At 36.8% G+C, this 17,670-nt stretch overlaps 1 protein-coding gene across 2 annotated transcripts in view; it reads right to left on the bottom strand.

The window, feature by feature from the left end:
* The window catches only part of oxct1a (3-oxoacid CoA transferase 1a), a 45,563-nt gene that overhangs the window by 21,819 nt on the left and 6,074 nt on the right, over positions 1-17,670 (bottom strand). For both annotated transcript variants that reach the window (XM_059503468.1, XM_059503469.1), the window contains exons 7-12: positions 16,615-16,675; positions 5,493-5,600; positions 5,266-5,380; positions 4,792-4,886; positions 2,347-2,395; positions 2,137-2,209 (exon numbers count right to left, since the gene is read on the bottom strand). In XM_059503468.1, the coding sequence (XP_059359451.1) occupies positions 2,137-2,209; positions 2,347-2,395; positions 4,792-4,886; positions 5,266-5,380; positions 5,493-5,600; positions 16,615-16,675 (501 nt within the window). The remainder of the gene's footprint in view (positions 1-2,136; positions 2,210-2,346; positions 2,396-4,791; positions 4,887-5,265; positions 5,381-5,492; positions 5,601-16,614; positions 16,676-17,670) is intronic.

A 17,670-nucleotide genomic window follows, 5' to 3' on the forward strand; every position in this document is an offset into this window, starting at 1 on the left:
CCAACCCTAAATCCTAAATGGCTAAATGACCAAATGCCCAACCCTAAATAGAAAATGCCCAATCCTAAATACAAAATGCCCTATCCTAAATACCAAATTAATTTTCGACTTGCACTTTAAGTTTAAAGTTTAGATTTTTAGATTTGGTTTAAGGCTTTTAGTTTTATACTTTTAGTTTATAATCTGACTCAATAATTCCTCCATAGATTTAAAGGGATAGTTCACCAATTAATTACATTCTGTCATTAATCACTCACTCGTAAAACCTTGGTTCATCTTCAGTACACAAATTAAGATATAGTTGATGAAAACTTTCTGATCCTCCATAGACAGCAATGTAACTACCACGTTCAAGGCCAAGAAAAGGTAATAAGGACATTTTTAAAATAGCCCATGTGACAGCAGTGGTTCAACTGTAATGTTATGAAGCTACGAGTATATTTTTTGTGCACAAAGAAAACAAAAATAATGACTTCATTCAACAATTTCTTCTCTTCTGTGTCAGTCTTCGATGTGAGTTCACGAGAGTACCGCGCAGGAGCCAGCATTCAGACGAAGAACCTGGATGTGTTGCACCTTGTTTACAAGCAGAGGAATGCACATGCATGCGTGTCGAAAACTGACATGGGAGAGAAGAAATTTTCATTAAAGTCATTATTTTTGTTTTCTTTGCACACAAGGTATTCTCGTAGCTTCATAAAATTAAGGTTGAACCACTGATGTCATATGGACTATTTTATTGATGTCCTTACTAACTTTCTGGGCCTTAAAACGTTGTAGTTATCCAGGGTCAGAGAGCTCTCGGATTTCATCAAAAAACATCTCAATTTGTGTTCTGAAGATGAACAAAGCTCTTACTGGTTTGGAACAACATGAGGGAGAGTAATTAATCAGAATTAAAATTTTTGGGTATAGTATCCCTTTAAGTAAAACGGTCAATTCTAAAAGGCCATCCAAAAAACATAAACACTTCTTAACAGACTGGACTAAATCTTTTAAGTAGTAAGGTCCTGTGTGCCAAAAAGATGGCTTGAAATAGTGCACCACTAAACCACTGGATTGTCAGAAGGTCTTATTCATGAATCTAGAGACAGACTGTAAGTGGGTGGAAGTGCTCTATTCTTAATGTATGTGCTGTCATTACTCCCCTTGTGCCGCAAAGACCCCATGACCATTCACTGTGCTCCCTATTGCACTAAATATATGACCGCTGCTGGATTCGCAGCTGAAAAAAACAGAAATTACGGTGATGCTTGTGGGAAGAAGGCGTCAGCTGCCTGTGGATAAATCGATGAGGCTCATAAAACATCAACAGGGAGTTTTCAAAATGACACTATTTTCTAACATACAGCTATGCAAATAACAGAATTATTAAAGGCAAATTTAAATTTATGCCTGCACTAAAACAGATAACCCGGAAGGAATCAAAATGACCAAATGACATCTATTTATATAAATATTATATATACATATTTTTCCCTTGTGGTCTTAGACTCTAGTAGCTTTTGGGCCCTCATAAAATACACTGTGAAAAACACCACTTAAAATGGTGTCATCAGGAAATTGATATTCACACAAACAGGATGCACAATTACACACTCACGCACTTAAGACCAGCAAGAATCAATTGCATTACCGACAGCACCACACGATCTCTCAGTGAAGGCCAGAACGGTCCCGGCAGAGACAAAGCACCTTCATTCTCACCCTACTGAGCGGTACAAGAAGCATCCAATTAAAATAGCCACCTGTTTTGACACAGCTGAAAATGTCAGCCAACGTGGCCTGAGGCGCAGGCAGCATCACGGCCGTCTTATTGCATATTCTGTCTCCGCTCCATCCCTCACTTTACACCCATCAAACAACCCTTTACCAGCTCCAAATCAAGCCCTTACACACAAAACAGCCACGGCGCTTCATTCGACATGAAAAGTCACATTTGTTACCGGAATGTCTAAGTGAGCTCTTTAAAGTGACAGCATCTGGGTCGAAGTATTCAGCTTGTCTGAGGAACAATCTACTGAAAGTCAACTTGTGAAAAATCTTTTGCGGGAATGGTTATAACACACTGAATATATATAAAAAGTCCTTATATATGATTGAATAACGTTAGACTTGAATGTGATTCGTCCTTACCCTCTGATCATGGCAAAGGAATCGTCGCTAGAGAAATAAGCGGCTCCAGGAAGAACTGTGACAGTTTCTTTACCTGAAAGGGTGAGGGTGAAATGGAAAGAGATTTCATTAAGTGCTCTGAATGGACAAATTAGGTTATTAAAAGGTAATTTATGCAATGCTAATGCTGTATGACTGTCTACTAGTATGAAAATCAGGGGTAATTATTACCAGCGTTGATGAGATCTGGATCAACTTCTTCCTCTGTTGGGTAAGGGCCCTGAATTATTCAAAAAAGCACAAAAAACAGTACTTATGAATGATTTTATGAGGAGTGCAAAAATCACCCATATTAAGACAAAAATAAATACAAGGTATAAAAACATTTAAAATTAAATGGAGCCAAGGATTCAACTGTTGCTTCACGAAGAATTATTGTTCTCCTTTCATACATGATACCAGCTGTATATCTAATAGTGGTAATATTTGACGTTAAACAATAATAAAATACAAATCATACAAACTAAAGATACATTATTGTACATATATTGTACTGTACACTACCGTTGCAGTTGTTATGTTTTTCTTTTAATGTAAAGTCTCAAATGCTTAACAAGACTGCATTTAATTGATCAAAAATACAGTTATATATACAGAAATACTATTACAATTTTAAATATAATTTCTGTTTTAATTTCTATTTTAATACATTCCCAAATGTAATTTATACTTATGAAAGCAAAGTTGATTTTAGCAGCCATTACTCCATCATCCAAATATGCGGATTTGCAGCTCAAGAAATATTTCCTATTATCATCAATGTTAAAAACAGCTTTGTTGCTTCATAGTTTTGTGGAAAGAACATTCAAAAGATTAGCATTTAAATCTTTTGTAACATTATAAATGGATGCTTATTAATGCTGATTAATGCTGGATGATGGACCATCACCTTCAACTCAACCTTGCCAAGACAGAACTGCTTGTGATACCAGAAAAACCCATCGTTTCATCACAATTTCACCATCAAGTTAGGCACATCAACCATAACTCCTTAAAAAACAGCTAGAAGCCTTGGAGTTATGATTGATGATCAGCTGACTTTCTCAGACCACATTGCTAAAACTGTCCGATCCTGCAGATTTGCTTTATTTTATCAAGAAGATCAGACCCTTTCTTTCGGAACATGCTGCACAACTCCTTGTTCAAGCTCTTGTTCTGTCCAGGCTGGACTATTGCAATGCTCTCTTGGCAGGTCTTCCAGCCAATTATATCAAACCTTTACAATTAATTCAGAACGCGGCAGCAAGATTAATTTTTAATGAGCCAAAAAAAATACACGTCACACCTCTGTTTATCAATTTGCACTGGCTACCAGTAGCTGCTCGCATAAAATTCAAGGCATTGATGTTTGCCAACAAAACTACCACTGGCTCTGCACCCATTTACCTAAATTTATTACTTCAGACTTGTGTGCCCTCTAGAAGCTTGCGTTCTGAAAGTGAACATCGCTTGATTGTGCCATCCCAAAGAAGCACAAAGTCACTTTTACTGACTTTTAAATGAAATGTTCTCTCCTGGTGGAATGACCTCCCCAACCCAATCCGAGCAGCTGAGTCCTTAGCCATCTACAAGAATCGCCTTAAAACACATCTCTTCCATCTTTATTTGACCCTCTAACTTTAACACTCACTATTCTAATTCTATTCTTTAAAAAAATCTAACTCCCTTTCTAATCTTTTTGTATTCTATTTTCTTTTCATTTTTTATGCAGTTGCATCTCTCGGGGAACTCCTTCAAGACTGTTGGAAGACCATTTCAGGTGACTACCTCTTGAAGCTCATCAAGAGAATGCCAAGAGTGTGCAAAGCAGTAATCAAAGCAAAAGGTGGCTACTTTGAAGAACCTAGAATATGACATATTTTCAGTTGTTTCACACTTTTTTGTTATGTATATAATTCCATATATAATTCCACATGTGTTAATTCATAGTTTTGATGCCTTCAGTGTGACTCTACAATTTTCATAGTCATGAAAATAAAGAAAAATCTTTGAATGAGAAGGTGTGTCCAAACTTTTGGTCTGTACTATATATATATATATATATGCATATATATGTTTGTATATGTACTATGTATATTTGTATATATGTGTATATATATGTGTGTGTGTGTGTGTAAAGACCTCTAACACTAGCTTGCTCTATTCTTTTTCTATTTTATCTATTTTCTTTTTATTTATTATATTATTTAAAAGCCCATGCTATTTGTACTGTGTTAAGCTAACTGAGACTTGTTATAGCACTTATATATCATTGCTCTTTTTGTTGTTTTTGATTGCTTCCACTGTCCTCATTTGTAAGTCGCTTTGGATAAAAGCGTCTGCTAAATGAATAAATGTAAATGTAATTATAAATGTCTTTATCACTTTTAATGTGTTCTTGATGAATAAATGATTTAAAACACTTCTGAATGGTAGTGTAGGTTTGTAGTAATGTCAACATTTTCAAACTTTCATAAACAACTAAACTTTTTTTAGAATGATTTTCTGTCTCATTAAAATAAACAAGAATGCAAGAACAATAAAATCATAGCAGACAAGGTTTTTCAAATGCTTGTATAACTGAATTTATAACTGTATTAAGCAAATTCAATACAACTCTGAGAAAAGATGGCTTACCAGCCCCAGAATGCCATTTTCACTCTGCAGGTGGACAGTAATATCTGGTTTAATGAAATTACTGGCCAGCATGGGGATTCCGATGCCCAGGTTAGCTAAAACCGCATTAACAGATAATCATAAGAGACAAACAGGAATTACATTCTTAGCAAACATTAAAACCATTGTTGCTCATAATAACTGGTTAAAATTAAAGGAAAACATCACCAAATTTCAATATAGCTTTCATATACTTGAAACATAGCACACAAGCTGTGTGATTCACTTCTATTAATCTCTGAAAGCTTCAATTCCCATTCACTGTAATTGCACGGCAAAGACAGATTCTTCAAAATTCCCCTTTTTATTTTCACAAAACCAACATGCAGTTTTGGAAGGACATGAGGGTGAATAAATAATGACAGAATTTTCATTTTCAGTGTGAAATTAAGATCGATAAAATCTAGGTCACATGGTCTGAAACACTGTACATACCATACATCCCATCCTCAAACTCCAGCGCAGCTCTGCGAATAATCCTCTCTCTCACAATATCAGAGTCTTTCTTAAGTTTGGGATTTTCAGCCTGGCCTTTCTTTACTGTACGCCTCTACAAAAGGTCAGACAGAGGGGCGGCAATAAGAGGAAAAAAAAAGATGACAGAGGATAGATGGATAAAGGAAAACTGATAGAAACGAGCCAGACGAGTCAAGCCCCTTCACCTCGATCCGCTTCTCGTAGCTATCTCCCTTGACAATCCTGTGGACATAGATGCTGGGGATGTGGATGTCTTCTGCTGCAAACGTGCCCACATCTACAATCTCCTCCACCTGAAGACAGAACATAAACCAGCTGATGATGACAATGAGATTAAGATATCATGTTTCTTTGCAATAAGAAAGGAACAACAGTTGGGCAGAATTGCTGACTGTCCGTTGATTAGTACGGTCAAGATTGTTTTATGTAGCTTTAAATGTTGTGTGTAGTGGTTAAAATGGGTGCCATAACCTCTCAGAGACAGTTTTAGGATGTTGACAGTATATGTAGCACTAAGAGTCTTTCAGTACTGTCGGCATGGCAAACTCGCAGGTAAGTTGCTTCTCTATATTCATTCCTTTTAAAGCACTATCAGACTTCAGATCACCTGCAATTAATAATATATTGGTTATTTTGCATAATCCGCAAGTTTCATTTTTTCGGATGACTATAATTTTGTGCAATAACAGAACGCAGATATTTAGCCTATTTGTCTGCTGAATATCATTTTATCATTGTATATATCAAATATATACAAAAGTTTGGGGTCAGTGACATTTTTTTGTAATACTTTAATTCAGCAAGAATGCATTAAATTGATCACAAGTGAGTAGACTTTTTAAAAAAAAGCATCGGTAAAATAGTCCATGTGACATCAGGGGTTCAAATGTCATTTTACGAAGCTACAAGAAAATTTTTGTGCATAAAGAAAACTAAAAAAAAATTACTTTATTCAACAATTCTTCTGCACCTAATCCTGTGGCGTGCCGCCATTGTGGGAAGAGTATCACGATGCATGTGCTTCTGCTTCATGTTAATGGCACATGTGCGTGTTAACGTAAGCAGCAGCGCCATGCACATGTGTTGTTTACATTAAGTGGAAGCGCATTCATCGTGATACTCTTACCACAATGGTGGTGCACTGCTGTCCATGCAGGGTCAGAGAGCTCTCAGATTTCATCAAAAATATCTTAATTTGTGTTTCGAAGATGAACGAAGGTCTTACGGGTTTGGAAAAACATGAGGGTGAGTCATTTTTGGGTGAACTCTCTCCTTAAATTATCCTGACAACCCATTTTTTTAAGACTCACAACACTTCGGTGGGGTTGAAAACCTGCGCTTTAAATGGATGCCAGGCTAGATGACAGTTCAGTGTCAAACAATTCTTCAGTGCCTGTATCATCATCTATCATCAGCTCCCTGTCTGGGATCCATTACAGCTGAAAAACGTACCATATTCTGTAGGTCAAACTGCCCCTGAAAATGGTAGAGACGCCTTACACTAGATGCAAGAAAAAGCTTTTATTCTGAATTCCGAGATGTTGATTTTACCTTCACACAGCATTGAAATGGGCAGCTTTGAGGAGCTTACAGGGAATAATAAAGCTGTCACATACAAGCAGCCTGATTGAGGAGGGTTTGTCCTGCAGATGGTAAAATGTTAACCTATCTCTCTTTGGAGACTAGAGGAAATGAGAAGCAGAGAATGAAGTGCTGACAGTTTAAAAAAAGAAAAAAATAAATAAATAAATAAACATAAATCACAAACTTTCCGTAACCAGTAATCTTAAACTCAAGTCTCTAAAACTCTTTTACATATCAGGCTAAAGTGACAGTTTAAAAAAAAAAAAGTCCGTTTTTACAGAGATGTTTGGCAGAATGTGCACATACTGAAGCTCTTTTACATACAATTAACATTACCAAAAATGATGACTATTAATAACAAAGTGATTAATTATAAAAAAATAAAAAACAAGAATATTATAACCATTCTTAAAGGGATAGTTCACCCACGAAAAAACGGTCATTAACTACTAGCCCACATGTCGTTTCAAACCTGTAAGACCTTTGTTCATCTTCGAAACACAGATTTGTGCTCCTCCTGTAAACACGGTGCGGAGACTGAATTGTTCAATTATTTTTGTTTTCTTTGAGCACAAAAAGGATTCTTGTAGCTGCATAAAATGACGGATAAAATGAACAACTGATGTCACATGGACTATTTTACCGATGTTCTTACTACCTTTGCGTTGCTGTCCATGCAGGGTCAGAAAGCTCTTAGATTTCATCCAAAATATTTTAAATTGTGTTCCGAAGATGAACAGAGGTTTCACGGGTTTGGAACGACATGAGGGTGGGTAATTAATGACAAAATATAATGACATTTTTGGGTCAACTATCTTGAATTCATTAACACCACAATACTAGTGAATATTACATTTGTGCTATTTTAACAGAGGTCGACCGATATGAGTTTTTCACTGGCCGATACCAATGCCAATATTTAGAAACCAAGGCAGCTGATTGCCGATATATGATGCAGATTAGTTTTTTTTTTTTTTTTTTTGGCTGATAAGTTTGACTGGTTTTCTTTTTTTCCCCCCTTCATCTCATAAAAGTGAGTTTGAGCAAATTATTATTGCAGGGTACAAGACAGTAATACTAGTAGTAGCCATATTTAGAGTAATAATACATGGCTCAAAACTAAAAGCACCTTTCAAAAACAGTTCTGTAGCATGCTTTTTGTTTGTTTACTAACAGATACCAGCGTTTCCCACAGACTGCAAATGAATTCTCTGCCAGCAGGAGGCACTGCTGGAGAAGAGCTATAGCGCTTTCCCCGGTAACAGCTGTAATCAAATAAGCGCTCCTCAAGCTTTTTTGAAGACAGTCAGTTCTTTTCAAAGATACATTCATATAAAAACACCCATGCTGGATTTTAATTTTGAAATGTGAAGCACTCATTTTATTCAACAAAGTATAAGCCTTTTGGAAAATCTATTCGTGGCGGTCAGTTTTGATATAGTGACTAGCCGTCACAATTAACTCAATGTATAGGAAACACTAGACACTGCTATAAGCCAAATGGCCATAGTGATAACAAAAATAAAAGATTTCACACATATTACACAGCCTATTGCTCAATGCTTAAAAGTGTGCTGGCAATGAGCGATGACATCGTGGAGGATATTGTCGGACCTACACACACACACATTTCAAGAGGAAAGTTTACGTGCACGTTATAATCGTCTGAATTCAACGTATTTCTGCTTTCACATGCAAATGACTTGTTGACTTATTCAAATTTGGTACTTCTAACCTTTTTATTAGAAACAAGAACCAATAGTGTTTAACTTTATTAATAACAATCCTAGTGATTCATTTCTAATACTAGTTAATTTATGCAATTTATATATTTGTATATACAAATTTGGCACTTGTAAATAGTTATGAGAAACTAAAGAATAAATAATGTTTAACATTAATAATTACTCGCGGCGGCCTGTGGAGGGTGCTCCGGGAGTATGGGGTCCGGGGCCCTTTGCTAAGGGCTATCCGGTCCCTGTACGACCGGAGCAGGAGCTTGGTTCGTATTGCCAGCAGTAAGTCAGACTTGTTCCCGGTGCGTGTTGGACTCCGGCAGGGCTGCCCTTTGTCGCCGGTTCTGTTCATGATTTTTATGGACAGAATTTCTAGGCGCAGCCAGGGGCCGGAGGGGGTCAGGTTTGGTGACAACACGATTTCGTCTCTGCTTTTTGCGGATGATGTTGTCGTGTTGGCTTCATCAAGCCAGGACCTTCAGCATGCACTGGGACGGTTTGCAGCCGAGTGTGAAGCGGCTGGGATGAGAATCAGCACCTCCAAATCCGAGGCCATGGTCCTCAGTCGGAAAAGGGTGGCTTGCCCACTTCAGGTTGGTGGAGAGTTCCTGCCTCAAGTGGAGGAGTTTAAGTATCTTGGGGTCTTGTTCATGAGTGAGGGAAGGATGGAACGGGAGATTGACAGACGGATCGGTGCAGCTTCTGCAGTAATGCGGTCGATGTACCGGTCTGTCGTGGTCAAGAGAGAGCTGAGCCGCAAGGCGAAGCTCTCGATTTACCGGTCAATCTACGTTCCTACTCTCACCTATGGTCATGAGCTTTGGGTCATGACCGAAAGGACAAGATCCCGGATACAGGCGGCCGAAATGAGCTTTCTCCGCAGGGTGGCTGGGCGATCCCTTAGAGATAGGGTGAGAAGCTCAGTCACCCGGGAGGAGCTCAGAGTAGAGCCGCTGCTCCTCAATATCGAGAGGGGTCAGCTGAGGTCCGGATGCCTCCTGGACGCCTTCCCGGGAAGCTGTTCCGGGCGCGTCCCACTGGGAGGAGACCCCGGGGAAGACCAAGGACACGCTGGAGAGACTATGTCTCCCGGCTGGCCTGGGAACGCCTCGGTGTCCCCCCAGAAGAATTGGAGGAAGTGTCTAGGGAGAGGGAAGTCTGGGGTTCTCTGCTTAGACTGCTGCCCCCGCGACCCGGCCCCGGATAAGCGGAAGAAGATGGATGGATGGATGGATGGATGGATTACTAATTACAAACCTGGTGCTTAATTATGTATACTCCATACTAATAATTAATATCTCATTAGGGTAATTTTATTGTTTGCATATTCAAATGTGGCACTTGTAACCAGCTACGAAAAACAAGAGATGGTTTTTACAATTACTAATAACAAAACCTACAGTGATTATACTCCAAATTTTGTAATTAATATTTCATATGTGCAGCTTTAATATTTGCAAATGGTGATCAGTTACAAGGTGCACAACAACCAATAGAGTGTGAAACATCCTGTTAAAAAAAACTCTGTTTGTGTTTCATGGAACAGAGAAAAATATACAGGATTTAAAAGACATTTCAATTTTTGGATGAACTTTGTTATTATCAGTGCACATTTTGCCGAATATGTCTCATGTGTATGTCTCAACGTGTCTTCATCCGCATCCTCCCGTGAGGAATGTTGATGTTGTACCTGTTCTTTCTGGTGGTGTGTTTGATAACAGCACAAAGCCGCAGACGCGGTTTCACAGACAGCGCCGCTGAGAGCTCACAGAGCAGCTTAGCACTCCTTTAAGGACCAAAAATAAGCTCCTAAAATACTGAACAAAAATTTGAAGCTCAGATAAAGGCTCAGGGGGAAAAACACACTTCGCAGAGAAGCAAATCGATGCACCCAAAGCATGTTTAAGCTCTTCAGATGTGCACAAACAGAGAACAAAGGCCAGGCTTGCTAAGGATCCTGCAGACCTCACCAATCTGACTTTACTTTTCAGATTCTGCACACTTGGGCATCATACACAGAGAGACATTTCTTGAAATCGGTGTATATTATAAATGTGTCCTCTGCACACGGCGCTGTTAGAGAGGGCAAAAACGTGAGCCTAGATTGAGCAGTGTTGCTGTTGTCATGGTTACCGCTGGTGGCATTTGGCTTTTTATCATTAGACGGGCTGCGCAGGGCAGAGAGTGACTGAAGGGCTCAGGCTTCCAGACGGCCTAAGGGTTTAATGCGGAGCACAAAATGAAATCTGTATGAGTTAGCAACACTCTCTCTGCAGAGTTTGCTGCCTCATTAACCCTTCATGCATGCATTTACCATATATGCTAAGATGCAGACAGATAGTATACTGGTTAAAGGAACAGTACATCCAAAATGAAAATGAAAATCTTTGTTCTTATTACAAAAAACTGCCATTATTGAAATAAAATAAAAAATAAATAAATTACAGTTTTAATAAATTAAAATTTTAATTTTTGGTAATTTATTCCTTTAAAGTGACAATTACAGAGGTGAACTGCTATTATATTATATTATATTGTTAGATATAACAACTTCAATAAAAGACTATGTATTGCATTTATATTATACTGTATATAGTATTTTTAAATAATAATGTAATAAGTATGTGTACTGCTTTATATTGAAGCATTTATATTATATTGCGTTATTTTATATTACACTATTTATAAAATGTACTGCTTTATAATGCATTTATATTTTATACTATAAAGTATTTTAATATTTCTTAAAAGTGTGTGTACTGATTTCAGTTGCAACATTTATATATTATATTGCATTATAATTAATTGCTGTGATATAAGACAATATATTGCTTTATATTGATGCATTTGTATTATATTTTAAATCATATTTTTAATTTATAATGTGAAAAGGTAGTATGTATACTAGCTTTACAATGCTATTTAACCTATGTCGTTATATTATACACTATGCTTTATCAATTAGTTAATTTGTGTCATAATATTAATTAATATTATTTTGTTTAGAATAAAATACTATTAAATAATATTATATGCTTTTGACAGTTTTTTTTTAGCTATAAATTACATTTCATATACAGATATCACATTATACTATACAGTACGTCACATACTGTCTTATATGTACAAAAAAAAAAAAAACCCAGGGGAATAAACTCAGATATTGACATATCTTCCTCTGAAGTGGCGTTTGATCTTCAATGGGAATTAAAATAACCTTGATGTAATCTAGAAGGAAGAAAATCCCTTGGGATCCAAAATCCCTGAGAGATACAGAGAAATCTTTTTTCAAGGGTTTGTTCTTCTTTTGGACTGAGATCCTTGTCAAAGCAGGTTAAATCTATAGAACCTGATGGACACATGTTGTTATGAAACAGTTGGTGTCTCGATCAGAAACATGCAGTGGATAAATTCTTCATATCGCTTCGAATCAGGCAGGTAGCTAAAAATGATTCCATTTTATTTATGCATGTCTCACTTCATAGCAAATGCCAAGCGCAGGCAACAGACGGTGCACAAATAAACCATAATCTTCAAAAATAGTTAGGCATCGTGGCACTGAGCATGATGAGACCAATCCAAATCCAAAATCCAATGGGAGCATGAAGCTAATAGCACTAAGCCTACAACATGACATTTTCCAAAAAACACAAAACCAGGTATGTTTAAAAATAATGAGGATATATTTGTAGTAGTATTTTTGTACAGTGTTGTCTATTTATCTACTTCTCTTCAGATGTTTTTGAAGCAGATTTCAGCTCAGTAGAAGTATGTTAGAAGAGTCCTGGCCTATCAGCAGCATGCACCTTGAGGGGCCGCCAACCTGAGGCTAAATACAATTACCACTTCACTCAAGTGGCCCTTGAGGGGAATATGCACAACTGAAGAAAAAGGGACCTCTAAAGAAACAGGTACGTTTTAAAAATTAAATTTATCGACATGTAGAACATTTTTATAAAATGAATCTACGCCAAGGGCCTTGATACAACGGAATGAAGCCTTTCAAATAAACAAACAAGGCAATCAACAATATAAATATCTAATTATCATACGGTCTCTGCACATGCTCTTTTACATTGTCAACATTTATTCAGCCTCATATGATAACACGAAAGGAGAAAATTAAGATTATATGCATAATCATTCCATTCCACATTACAGCAAACAATGACTGATGTTTTACTTTAAAAAAGTTTGATAATTTTAATGTTAAAAGACTATAAAATGTATATAGTAAAAACCTGTTCCCTTACTTTATGTGGTGTACACTGTAATAAATCTAATGTGAGATTTCATGTAATTTAACATTAAAAATGCTGCCAGTTTTTGACCAGTAATTTCACAATTTTTTTTTTTCTTTTTTTTACAGTATTCAAAAAGGCCACCACAAGGCAACATTAAAAAGCAGCAAAAAAAATTTTTTATAGTATATGTGTGAGAATCAAAGAAATTTCACAGACAATCAAATCATGTCTTGATCAATGAGTTAGTGTATCAGTGAACTCACCAACTGAACAGAATCTCAGATTTGCGAACGAATCATTTTGTGAACCAGAAAAGTTTATCCATTGAAAAGATTCAAATTAAAAGAACAAACTGTTCACAAGTCAGACGCTGATGCTGCTTTATACTTTTATACTCTTATAAAAACAAAAGTTGTCACTTGGACGGTACCTTTTCAAAATGTGATGGGGGCAAAACTAAGAATTTGCTGAATAATAAGGAAATCTTTACATAAAGACACACAAATATTCTATAAGGAGGTTATTTGATTGAAACAGGATTGAAAAATCAATGCTACGATCTACTGGCTTCACATTTTGCAATATCCCTGATCTGGCTCACAACGCCCCAGCTGTCGCACTGGTAATTTATGTGCAACAAACCAAAAGGATAATCAGTGTTTTGAATTTGGACAGAGGGAGGAGCAGAGATAATACCTTTCAGGACGAATTTCATCAATGACCAATTAGCCTCATCCTGAAAAACCCATTTCATGCAACCTGTCGTTTCAACAAAATAAAATAAAAAACACAGATTGGTTCCTTTAGAACCGATGTGACTAGCAAATATGGCCTTGTTTGAAACAACTGCCCTTGCATCCCCTCAATGCTCTGGGCCTCATTGTACCTGCGATAACAGGATAACTGGAAAATGCCACGGATCTGCCGTGCTTCTGTCGCCTGGCAACCGACTGGCCGAATAGATTTCACCTGCTTTATTATTGTTTTTCGGGCAATCTGCATTTCCTTTGGTTAATGCTAATGATCATTTCTTTTTAATTCATTAGGAAAATAGCAGCTTTATGGATGCGCAGCTATCAGATATCCTGTTAATTAGGACGCTGTGACGTGCTGTCTGTTTCATAATGAGAGGAAACAAGGTGGCAGTTTCCTCCAGTGGCATCAGTATTTCCAGCGCCTGGCTCTGACAGGCAACAGGAATGCTTCTCTCAAAACACTGAGCCATTGGCAAGCCTCATCAGCCAGCCAATTGAGAGGAAATAATTCAACATGGCTGCTGCTTTTGGCAGATTATTACTGGATGATCATAAAACACTGTCTCCCTTCCACGCAGCTAAATATGGCCTCAGCTATTCTAGAGTGAAAAATCAGTTGGCAGAAAGTCAAAGAATGAAATGCTGTAGTTTTATAATATATGCAAGCTTGGGTGCAGGTGAAGGCCAAAAGAAATGGCAGTCTCTTTGAAGTAAAACATGGGACAGGGCTTACGCTGGTTCCAATCAAACAGAAGAGACCATAATAAGCTGATCAAGGACTGCAAGGACGATTCACATCATCATCTTCACATAACAGGATGGCTCTGTCTGGGAAAAGAGATGTATTTGCATATCCACAAAACTGGGTCACAAGCACTGTGCGCTCAAAAAGCATTTGCACAAAATCTCCACTATATGCATTTTGGTCTAACGTTTTAACTAGGCCTGTAAATCAAGTAAATGTATAACTTAATTATATGATCTATTAATTAACTAACTCCATAGTAACTAAATGCAATTAACTAACTGAAGTATATGTGTTCATTAATTGCAGCTTGCTCCAACTGCATTTTATTATATTACATTGTATTATATAAAATGTTAATAATAAAGACACTAATACACACAATATTAAAGATTAGAAATGAACATCATAACAGGATTCTAATACATTAATTAGACAATTGTTTTAATAATTAGGTAAAAATTTCACAGTAAGTCGCTTTGGATAAAAGCTTCTACTAAATGCATAAATTTACATTTTTACATTTAAATTACCAAAAAATTGACATCCCTAGAACAAATAATTGTCATTTTTGGTCTCAATTTGCAGTTAATGGTGTGAACATAAAGCAATCAATGCAATGTAATTGACATATTTCTGCACATCCTACATATATAAACGTATTGCTCAAACATGGTTATACGAAATACCCTGAATTTGTGATTTTTGATTATTAGAATCAGAAAATTATGTGCGTCATCTCTGCTGTTTGCTCCCATTCCTGTTTATATCGAAATCAATGATTCACAAACTACACTGCAGTTCAAAGGTCAGCATAATATTTTGTTTTTTATGTTTTTGAAAGAAGTGTCTTATGTTCACCAAGGCTGCATTTATTTGATCAAAATACTGTAAGAGTTCCTCCAGTCCTCAGTGTCACATGATCCTTCAGAAATCATTCTAATATGCTGATTTGCTGCTCAAGAAACATCTCTTTTTATCAATGTTGTAAAAAGTTGTGCCGCTTAATATTTTCCTGGAAACCAAGATGAACAGAAAAGTGCACAGCATGTATTTGAAATTGAAATCATTTGGAAAAATTATAAATGCCTTTACTGTAACATTTCATCAATTCAATGCATCTTTACTGAATAAAGGTAATTCTGCCCCCAAACTGAATGGTAGTGTACTGTATATGCACAATGGATAAGTATAGAATCCTGGAGTTAATCTTTTAAAACATTTCAAGACAGACACCTGTAGTAAGCCAGATGACTGTTTTCTTTTCTCATCCCCAGACAACAGTGATGGCAGCGTGGCATGAGTCAATCTTTATTCTGAGTCCCTGCTGTGAAAGCTGAAGGGTTGCTGCCACAAACAACATCTTAACCAGTCAAACAGAGGCAGAATGCAAGATACACACTGTTGCTCAGCACTCAGCCAACTGATCCACTCTCCTAGAAGGACGGCTTTCATCACCAGATGCGCAAACACTGAAGAAGGCCTTTAACCATTACTGGGTGTTTAGTGAACTGATAAGCTTATCTTCAGTTGGACTGCAATAACCGTATTGTCAGATGATACTGGCCACTAATAACTGCTCATTTTGTTGCACTGCCACAATAAAGATTGAAAAGCAGTAATATAAAAGCTCTAATGTGCTGATAGCAACCGACACGATTGCTGCAAAAGACAATTAAACAATATGAGTGAGATAAAAGTCTTTCTTCCTGATGACACTACTAGTAATGGATTGATTGGTAGCCAGATTGTGAAGGGTGAAGACTAGTTACAGAAATATCTACTCAAAGGTTTTTAATTCAGTTATTGTTTCACACTGTAAACCATTTCCAGCCACGGCTGCAAGAGAAAGAGCAGGACGCTGGAACCATATTAATTAATGGAGTTCGTTCATGGCGACTGAAAATGCCTTTTGATAAGTCTTTTGTTCGTAGCTGCGTGTTTTGAACAAAGGCTTAGATAAAAGCATATTTGAAGTGTTTGAAAAGCGCTCTCAGTAGAAAGGAAATGAAAAAGGAGTGAATGGGGGGGACTTCAAAGATCTAGATGAAACTGACAATTTATTTTGTTTATGTGAAAAACAGTGATGAAATGAAACACAGGCAGAGAGATAAATGCTCCAGGCAAGTGAATTCATAGGATGGATAATATGATATATGTACAAGCTTTTAAACTTGTAATAATGCACCAAACTGAATCTAAAAGAAGCACATGTGTTATGTGGTCATGTGGTATCCACCTACCTCCACAATTGTGATCTTGGCTGCCTTGCACATGGGCTGGTTGAAGTTTCGTGCTGTTTTCCTGATAGTAAAAAAAAGTACATGCTCAGTATTAAAGTCTGTAAAACCAACTTTACAAACATCCAGAGCTGAGGTGAAATGTTATATGTGAAAGACTGGAATGTTCTTTCCTCTATTTACAAGGCACTGATGATGAAATATAGAGAAATAGGCCAGAATGATGAGCTATAAAAATCAGTTTGACTATTGTCAAAAACAACTTTTATCAAGTCATCATCCATAGTGCTGCCCTCTTGCTTAAAAACTTTAACCAGAGCAGAACAAGAGGGCATTCATTTTTAATGGAAAGGGAAACAGTGCACCCTTGTGGTAAAACAAAATGATTTAACACTGGGAATGTTCAATGTTTTTGAATGCAACACACCACACACAGCAACTTTTATAAAACTAATTCTATGGTTTTAACATGACAACATTTTATAAAGATTTGTTGCATTTCATACACACACTGCCATTCAAAAGTTTGGGGTCTGTAAGATTTTTTTTAAAGAAACGAATACTTAATACTAAAATAGAAAAGTTATTTTTACATTGTAACAGTATCACAAAATATTACGGTTTTTAATGTATATTGATCAAACAAATGCAGCTCTGTTAAGCAGACATCCTCTGAATAGTACTGCATATTAAAAGAATATAAAAAAACTGTCACTATTGTATTTCTTTTATGTATGTATTTGAGTTCTATTTTTAGAACATTATTCTCTGTGGGTTGTATAATGAATAAAATGACTGGGTTTGAAATTACAGTCATTTTAATAGTTTGCCTTGTCAACTGTGTTTAAAATGTAATCTAAAACAAGGTACTGTTTATGTCTCCTTTTTACAAAAGTGTCTCATGTGGCCTTCCCTCCAGTGAAACAGTCTGTGGGATTGTGCTAAATGAAAACAGAAACGTGAGAGAACATAACTATTTTCAGGTTTGGGCAAAACACCAACCACACCAGTGAACGTGTGACACTGTACAGTTATGGAAAACAACGTCTAGTCTAAGTG

This window comes from Carassius carassius, chromosome 21 (genome assembly GCF_963082965.1).
Source record: "Carassius carassius chromosome 21, fCarCar2.1, whole genome shotgun sequence".
NCBI classification, from domain to species: Eukaryota; Metazoa; Chordata; class Actinopteri; order Cypriniformes; family Cyprinidae; genus Carassius; species Carassius carassius.